Source organism: Glycine soja, chromosome 8, assembly GCF_004193775.1.
Source record: "Glycine soja cultivar W05 chromosome 8, ASM419377v2, whole genome shotgun sequence".
Classification (NCBI taxonomy): Eukaryota; Viridiplantae; Streptophyta; class Magnoliopsida; order Fabales; family Fabaceae; genus Glycine; species Glycine soja.
In genome coordinates, this window is record NC_041009.1 from 4,688,297 (window position 1) to 4,698,038 (window position 9,742).

Sequence of the window (9,742 nt, forward strand, 5' to 3'; positions counted from 1 at the left end):
GTTAAAGTAGTATAATTTTTAAAGATTAAATATAAGTATATTTTTAAAATTCTTTTTGATTCCTACATGTAAATTAATTTAATTTACCAAAATTTTAAAAACAATTATACTCACAACATAATGTTAAGGAAATACTGCATAACATTAAACAAATTGATTTTACTTGCAACAAAAAAATTATATATATATAGATATTATTAAATATTATATTTATTCCATTACATTACAAGTACCCCACACTTTTTAAAAAAATTGAGAACACAAGGAATTTGAGGCATCAAGTGGGTGAAGGGAGGGTCCCCTATATATATAAGTGGATAGAGCATGCAGTGCAATGCCAGCAGCGGGGAAGGTAAGTAGGTGTCTCTCACTCTCGCACCGAATCCACATTCTAAAGTAATACGCCGGAGAATGACGTCACACTCCCACTACCCACCCGATTTAGACGCCGACTCCGTCACCTCCTCCCCACGCTCCGATCACTTCCACGACGCGCCGCCCCGCATCCGCTTCATGTGCAGCTTCGGCGGCAAGATCCTCCCCCGCCCCCACGACAACCAGCTCCGCTACGTCGGCGGCGACACCCGCATCGTCGCCGTCAACCGCTCCATTACTTTCTCCGCCCTCATTCTCAAACTCTCCAAACTCTCAGGTCCAAATAACACCACTTTTTCTTTTCATTTTATTTATATTTATCAAGGTTGTTCGGGACACATGTTACCGACACCGTCTCAATTGCAGTCGTATTACTCTGACACATACAGTTAAAAAATCTTGAGGTTCCTCCACAATTTCTTAAAAGCTTGATATTTATATTTTGTTGGGTTTGATTGATCGGGTGCAGGCATGAGCAACATAACAGCCAAGTACCAGCTCCCGAACGAGGATCTGGACGCGTTGATCTCGGTCACCACGGACGAGGACGTGGAGAACATGATGGACGAGTACGACCGCGTCGCACACAATCAGAACCCGCGATCGGCGCGGCTCCGGCTCTTCCTCTTCCCAGAAGGAGAAGACTCCCGCGCCAGCAGCATCAGCTCGCTCCTAAACGGCTCAGCCAAGCGCGAAAACTGGTTCCTCGACGCTTTAAACGGCGGCGTTTCGGGCCTCGAACGAGGCCGCTCCGAAGCCTCTTCTATGGTCTCTGAAGTACCCGATTACCTCTTCGGGTTAGACAACTCCGAAGAAATAACAAATCACCAACGCGACCCGAGACCCAAACCCGGACCCATTATTCAAGATAACGTTTCCGTTTCAGATCCGGGTTCGCCCGCCCCGGTTGTCTCGTCCCCTTATTGTTCCACGTCATCAGCGCCGCCCGTGCCCTCTCTCCCGAACCTTCCCTATGTTAAAACCAAACCTTTAAACTTAAATCCGGTTCCTGATACTGACTCCAAGGAAAATCAAACCGAACCTGAAACGGAACCTCACCCGAACCTGAACCTGAACCAAAACCCGAACATGTATTCAAATAACCCTGTTGTTCACTACCCTCCAGAAGCTGCTTATTCGGCGCATTCAGTAAACCCGGTTCCGGTTTACTATGTTTCCGGTCCGGTTCGACCGGGATCCGTGCCGGTTCCTATGCAAACCCCTTATCACTACGTTCAACAACCGTATCATGCTGTGGTGCCACCTCAGGTTCCTATCGGGTACCATCCTTTGGTTCCGGGTTCGGGTCAAGTATATGGAGCGGGCGTGAGGCACATGACCCCACTGCAACCTTACAGCCCCTCCACCACGGCGGTGGTTCATGACGGTTTGAAACAGCACGTGTATCATGCCGTGCCAAATTCGGGTCCGGTTCCGGTTCACCCAGTTATTCCGATGACGGGTTTGGATGAACCGCAGAGAGGTGGAGCGTAATTTGTGACGGGTCGGGGCCCCAATTCACTTAATAACTGATCCCATTTTTATTTAGTGGATGGGTGCTGAATTTTTACTACCATACCATCATGCAAATGGTAATTTATGTCTATATATATACAAGTGCCTTCACTATCTTTTGTTCCCCTTATATGTTGAATGCATTACTAGCCAAAAATGGTAATTACATAAAATTGTTTGAGCAAATCATTTCAGGTTGTATATTAAAAAGGAAAAATGTTGATAAATTATATTTCGTTATCCTACCAATAACTTTATTTTTTGTATTATTCTCGGATATATCATCAATTTGCAGATTTTTTTAAAGCAAAGCTAGGTTGTGTGATTAAGATGTTGATTTAGGAAATCTAATTATTTTAAAACTGATTTATAAAAATTTAAGAAAATCTGGATTTTTTTTCATTTTTTATTTTCTTTTTCCTCCGTTATTCAAATATACTCGAGCTTAAAGCATCTCTTCAATTATGGGTATTCCTCCATGTTCTATTTCCACAAGCTACAAAAGGTGGGAATCTTTTGAGCTGATCTCAACTTATCTAAAGGAACGAGCTTTGTATTTTTCCTATTAAAGAAATAAAAGAAATAATCATATTTTATGACAACATGGAGAAATATTGGATAAGGGAATGTCTTATACGTTTATCATTATTGTTGCTGTTGTAAAGAGTGTAGCTTTAGAATTTGGTTTTCTGTACCAGAATTTCCTAGGTGCTCATATGTTATATACAATGAATGTGTATTATTTTAGTTTTAATTTTTTTAATGTTAAAAAATACTTATTAAAGTAGAAAATATAGATGATTTGTTATACTAAATTGATACAAATTTCTTTCTTGCTTAATTTCTTCTTCATTCAAAACCATCATAAAGTGTCAAATATTTATTTTAAAATACTTAATTATAATAATGCATTAACTTTATTTTTAGAATATATATGAAAAAATGTTTATTTTTAAGGAAATGAAACATAACTAAAAAAGACATGCTCATCATAAGTTAATGTCATACTTTCGCGAGTGTCACTCGTTCATTATTTTGGAATACCACACATAATTAATGTAATAGAAATATTGACTAGTACGTAAACATTTAACTAACCATCACATGCGGAAATATATTTTTTGTTAGATGTAACTTTTTTTCAATCATATATTAAAGATCTGATTATTTAGAAACATAATAAATAAAATTTCTAAGTTATTCAGAAATAAAATAAAATAAAATATATATATCCATAATAATACACGCAAGTTTTATCTATTCAAAAAGCACAAAAAAAAATGATCAAGAAAATCTTTTGATCAAACTAAAGAACAGAAAATGCATTAACCAATTGCAATAGCTAGCTAGCATAATGCACAAGTGACATGTACATACGCCATGATGATGAAACGCAGGCAGTGTATACACTACGTTCAACCTCCATGCCCCTTTTTACTTGTACTATAAAAAAATTGTACAGCTTATAATATATCTTAACTTTGACTCTTATATGGTGATTTTATAGCATTCTTCAAATCATGAGCATTTAATAAAATAGTGTTTTTTAATTTTCTTTTACTGCACGCAGGTTAATGTTAATATGCAGTACTTCTTACCTTCTCTTTTATAAGAAAAAAAAGTTATTTTTTTTTTAAATATAAGTAAAATTTAATTATTTTAATTTTATTTAATGAGATTATGTTCAAAATACTCTTCATTTAATATGTAGGTGTACTTAATATTAAATTTTAATGAAGGATAATTTAAGATTTTTTTAATTAAGAACTACACAATTTAATAAAATAAATTAGTTTTCTAAATAAGTGTAAAATAGGCTTGTTTTTCTTATAAAAGATAACGGAAGAATTAGCTTTTACTTATTTATGCATGCACCTAATATAGGTTAGTTTCGGAAGAAATAAATCTGATTATGTGTACTCAAATAATTTTTGGTTGAAATGTTTAATTAGGATAAAAGAGAGCATAAATGTTCATTCAAAATCTATTGCTATAGTTAAGCTTATATAATACTCTATTGCAGGTAACAAACTATTTTAATTTGATAGATAATATAATACTATTTTTTATTTCATGATAATATATTATTTAAAATATATGTAAAAGCTTGTTGTTAGATAATATACTAAAAAATATCCAATTTCAGACATGATAAATTGATATCAGATGTCAAACTTGTACACTTACAACACTTGATAATTTCACGTAAACTATGAAATTAACTAATCTAGCCATTAAGTTGAAAGCTCTTATAAAATAGATCAAAATTCTAAAATTTAATGCAAATAAAAAAGTAATTGATATATCATGGAATCGTGGGTAGAGAGTGATAGTTATAGATTGAAGTTACCATAGAAGATTAAACTACTAATGTGGAGAATGGTGAGGGTTTGTCTTCCATTACAGCAGAGACTCCAAACAAATTAAATATATATATATATATATATATATATATATATATATATATATATATCAGGACATATGAAACAAACTCCGAAAATTATTAAATCAGAATGTAGAGGGGCTCACTAATTAATTTGATCTTCAAACTTCAAGTTCTTGAAGACTGGCAACAAGATCGAGCAAATAAAAATAATGTTCAGACAATAGAATAGCGCCCCCAAGCAAGTAAATTTGGAGGAAACCAACAAATTCAATACACACTTTTTTATTGTTATTTAATTTTTATATGTATAAATTAAAATAGTTATGTTGAATGAGAACGTTTTCTGAAATTATTTTTCAGAGTATTCTTACGAGCTGAGTTTTCTTTTGATGGGAGATTTTTTAATAAAATAAAATAAAACCTATCTCTTTTAATTTATCATTTTTTATTTCTAAATCAAAATTTCATTTTTTTTTAAATTATCAATAATTAAAAATAATCCTACAATATAATATAAATTATTATCATAAATTAAAAATATAATATATATTTAAAATATTTATTTATTATAAATTTTATTTAAAATAAAATAAACATCTATCCTTTACACAAGTTAAAATACTAGTTTGTTGAAAATTATAAAATAAAAAAAATCATTAAATAAGATATTTAATCCATAATATTTTATGATTTCAAACAAACTTCAATTAGTAGGATATTGTCATATTGAGATATTAAAAAAAGTGCGGTAAGAATGTTGTTATCATTAATAAAAAAAAATGTTGGTACCATTTCTCTTCAAATTAAATAAATTCAGGAACAGAGGTAAAAAATAAAAATAAAAAATGAGAAAAGTACATTGATGGTAGCCGGGTGATTGAAGCAACAAGGACATGTACATATATGATTTTGGGATTTTATCCTCACAAAATGAAAACCCTACCAAGTACCATGCCTCACCATTTCCGGTGACCAAAAAAATGAAAAAGGCTAATCTCATATGCTATGAACAACGTGGCAGTAATGTTTGGTGGTGCCTTAGGTGTAAGTGTTTATTTTTTTTTATATTTTAAAAATAATTTTTATTTAAAAATTTTCAAGATTTATAAACAATAACAAAAAAAAATACTATTGTATTTTTATTCACGAAGAAAAAGTTGAAAATGTTGATTTATTATTTTCAGTTTCAGGTCTGTTTTTTAAAAATACTTAAAAAGAAAATATTTTCTAAAGTTTAAGAAAATGTAATTTCATTATTATTTTTTGTTTTTTAAAATAAAAAAAGAAAACGCTCAAATCAAACTTCATAGTATCTTTTAATGCTTTTTAATATTTCTAAAATTTGCAAGTTATAATTTAGTTTATTTTTAATTTTTTGATTAAACCATCAAGAAAAGCTTTCATAGCTCAGTTGGTTAGAGCACCCGTTTAGTAAGCGGGAGGTCTTGAGTTCAACTCTCAATGAAAGCAATGTCATTTTACTATACTTTGGTTATGGCTATTATTAATTTTATGCGTATTTTAATATCTTTTGAGCATATCCAATGCAAGTTTTGTGAGTTTTTTAAGTTTAAGAATTGGTTTTTATTCAGGATCAGTATTGGAGGAGAATTACATGGCCTCCACTCGAAGAACATGTTCTTATACTAGCAACCAAATCTTGTGAGTAAAAAAACATTTTGTGAAATAATATGTAATATTCATTTCAAGTTCTAGATAATTGCACTATTAGAAGTAGAAAGTTGTTAAAAATTTCTTAAATGATGTGACATAGTAAGATTTTTTATTTTTTTTTAAAAAAGAGTTAATTAAGAACATTCAGGGCACATACTAGTTTTTATTAAAAATGAAAATCAAAATAATTCTAGATAACTTAAATTGAGAAGGGAAGGAGATTTCGAAAATGACCTGACATAATGTACAACAAGGACAGGCGAAATGGTAAACGCAATCGTCCATAGAGCTATCACTTCCCTGAAAAAAGTTACAAATAAAAAGTGCATTAGTTTATATAATTTTATATGATCGAATCATAGTACTAATTAATTTCATTGCAAATATTTAGAGAATCAGAGTAACTGGGAATGTATCACACAATTATAAAACAAACAGAGGATAAGAGCCGTGATGCAGAGAAGAAAACATTTACACACCTACACCCCTCAAAAGTCAAAACCAATCACCAAAGATAACAACATAGTACTCATAAACAATTACAGAAAACACCCACTATGATGTTGAATTTCTTTCTTATACGTGTCCGGAAGAATCCTAAATATGCTCCAAAGGCAACAATCAGGTATAGATAACAGTGACGTCTCGTGACAGCAAAGGCAATGAAGTTAAGAAAGGCACCAATAGCAAGAAGAAAATAAATTGCTCCCTGCGAGATAAGACAAGGAAGTTCAAAATTACCTATTGAAAACTTAAACACAATCATTTTTCAAACTCCTAAACTATGTTTTTATAACTTTTAATTTCCAAAACGATTTTTAATTAACTTTCTAATCAATGTTAATTTTGTGTAAATACCTGAATGTAGCAAGAACCGAAATCAACTCTCTTCATGTTTTTCCCAAATCGGTAGCAAGGACAACTGCAAGGCACCCACCCAAATGAACTACAGCATTTTTTTCAGCCATGAAAATGTACAGGAAAAAATAACTGATGCAGAGAAATATTGAAGTTGAAGTTGCACTCTATAATAAATAACTTAATAGGACAATGAAGGACTAAAATAATATATAAAAAAAGTCTTTATATATTAGCTAAGCTCATCTCAATACCTTTTCTACAAATAATAATAATAATAATTAATAAAGTCTTTTTTAAACTACTGTTGCCTTTCATCTGAAAATAAAATAATCCAAAAGACAAGATAAACCTCAAAATGAACCATTTTGAATATATATCACATAAGAATAATCAAAATACAACAGTTCATTTTGAATATATTCATTACCATGTGGATTCGAGAGCTATTCGATGATCATCAAAACAATCAAGAACTTCACCCTCCCACATCCTCAGAACACCACCAAACTCACCACCCTCCTCTTCTTCTTCTTCCTCTATCTTCAACTCCCAGCTTCCCCCATTTGCCATGTGCAGCTCGCAAAGCCACAGTGGAGCAAAGCATATCAAAGTCCAAAACCGCCACACCCTCCACCAACCTCTCTTTATCTTCTTCCTCCATCACCCTCTCTTGCTTCTTCTCCAAATCTCCCATTGCACCAAATCAAATTAAGTTCCCTCTCCACGCACCATTGGTGGCTTTGCTTTGTGGATTTTCAATATAATCAATGAAAGAAATTAAGAGAAAAAAATAGTTATTTATATCATTATTAAAAGAACAGTATAAGATAACAACGATTTTTTGTTGTTGCTAGTTGTGCGTTGACACGTTCATGAATCTCTCTTTAGGTTGGCGGGAAATAATTGTTGTGTAGGACCTAAAATATGTAACCATTATAAGGGATGCAGCTGTTGCCACGTGGGAAGTGGAATATAGTTGATACTTCTCTTATATAAAATTTGATTTAGTTATGAAAATAAAATTTTGATGTAATTACTTAAAAGATAAATGGAGGAAATCCTTAAAAAAAAACAAGCAAGATAGAAAAAAATTGATAAATTTGATTGTGCAATCAAAGAAACTTATTTTAATTGAAATTTTTTATTTCAATAATTTCATTCATGCATGTGAGATTGAAAAGCATTAAAGAATAAATTATTTTTTGATAGATCGAAGTATTAGTTAGCATAATTGTAAAGAAGTTATGTAAAGAGGGTTACCAACATTAGATCACTTTATATAAGAGTATTGTAAATCTATAAATAAAAATTCACTAGGTCATTATGTATGTATTTAATTTTCTAAAACACGAACAGGTTTATCATCAAAATTTTAAGAGGTTAACACACAATCATTTAATTCCTTAAAACAGTAAATCATTATGTATGTATTCAATTCCTCACTTTTATAAATTCATTTTTGGTTATTTTATTGTATATTTCTAAACTCTTGATTTTTTTTCCAGTTTTTATTTCTTCTCAAAATTTTACTTTTTTTCATCCCTATTTCTTATTATTATAGAAATTACTTATAAACTAATTACTGAATGTAAAACACTTTTATTAAAAGTTATTCTATATTTTATGAATTATAATTTTATTATAACTAAAATGAATATATTTGTCAAAATTATTATCATAATTTGTATTAAATATTAAAAAAAGTATTTATTAAGTTGAAAATTAAGAACTTGTTTGTTTAACAAAAAAGAACATATAATTGAAAATGAATTTTATATCTCAGTATTAAACATTTATTTATTAATAGAATTATTTAGTGGAAATTCTTTTATTATCTTAAAAATATTTTTCTTTCGAAAAAATAAATATAATTTTTACGATTACCAATAGCTGTGTTTTGTTTTCTTCGCTATATACGAAATTAACGGTGTGCTAGCTGCTACCAATTTTGTTCCTATCTTAATAGTAATTAATTAAGTGTATGTTTTGATATCCCTTGCAAAATGAAGGTTGCAAATGAGTTGCTAACAATAAACGAAATTGAATATTAGAAGTCAATTCCATACCTAACTACCAAAAATAGAAGCCACTTCACGCCATTGCCTCCTCGAAAATTTGCTTTGCGTAGGAGATGAAAGGATAAAGGTTGGAAAATGGACAAACTAGTAAGACAACGGGACAAGAACAGAATCACTGAAATAGTAGTATTATTATGACAGATTGAATTTAATATTATCGGGTAATTGGAGAAGAATCGTGTAAAGATCGTAGTTGGAAATGGAGTGTTGTTTTAAATTAAAAAGGTTGTTATAAATCTTTTCAACACAAAATTAAATTGCTTTTTAGATTAGTTTAGAGGTAGATAAATGGTTAATGTCTGAATAAATATATGATTATTTATAGATTCATGATTTTGTTGACAAAAAATCATGACTTTAATTATAATAATTATTTTGAATTTAATTAAAAAATTGTAAGATCAAAATTGTAAAAAGATCATTACAATAACTATGTTGAATTTAATTACAAAATTGTAAATTCCATAATAACGTTTGACTTGCTTGAAAATAAAATTATAAAATATTGATGCATTTGAAATTGATTGTTGCTTAATCTACTTGATAATCAACATTAATGTTTTAACTGTTAATATTTTTAGTTTCATAAAAGGATTAAGATTGTGAATTTTATAAAACTAAAAAAAGTATGTCTCTATTTTAAAAATCCTACCAGATTGACAATATGTAAAAAGTAAATGCTTACAAATTTATTTATTTTCTTACTTAATAAAGGTGAAAATGTCGATTTTAATTAAAACTAAATTTCTATGACCAAAAAAACTAAATTCAAATCATATCCATTCAAATATTCAATATTTTTTTTAATTTAATGTTTTATAAAGTTAATCTTCAACGTAATTGTAATGTTGCA

General features: G+C 30.1%; 1 protein-coding gene, 1 non-coding gene and 1 pseudogene across 2 annotated transcripts; 2 read left to right on the top strand and 1 right to left on the bottom strand.

Moving 5' to 3' along the window:
- The first annotated feature begins 316 nt into the window (after positions 1 to 316).
- Positions 317 to 2,120, top strand: LOC114421320. Its single transcript, XM_028387191.1, has 2 exons — positions 317 to 652; positions 845 to 2,120. Exons 1-2 carry the CDS (start codon positions 412 to 414, stop codon positions 1,867 to 1,869), a joined length of 1,266 nt encoding a protein of 421 aa, XP_028242992.1. The 5' UTR covers positions 317 to 411; the 3' UTR covers positions 1,870 to 2,120.
- Positions 2,121 to 4,361: 2,241 nt separating this feature from the next.
- Positions 4,362 to 7,596, bottom strand: LOC114421718 (annotated as a pseudogene).
- Positions 5,673 to 5,746, top strand: TRNAT-AGU. The gene has a single exon. It is a non-coding gene; the product is annotated as a tRNA-Thr (tRNA).
- Positions 7,597 to 9,742: the final 2,146 nt, after the last annotated feature.

Excerpts from the sequence above, each read along its gene's own strand:
- LOC114421320 (XM_028387191.1), top strand. The coding sequence starts at position 412 with ATGACGTCACACTCCCACTACCCACCCGATTTAGACGCCGACTCCGTC. Across the intron at positions 653-844 it reads CAAACTCTCCAAACTCTCAG|GCATGAGCAACATAACAGCC; the intron begins GTCCAAATAACA and ends GATCGGGTGCAG.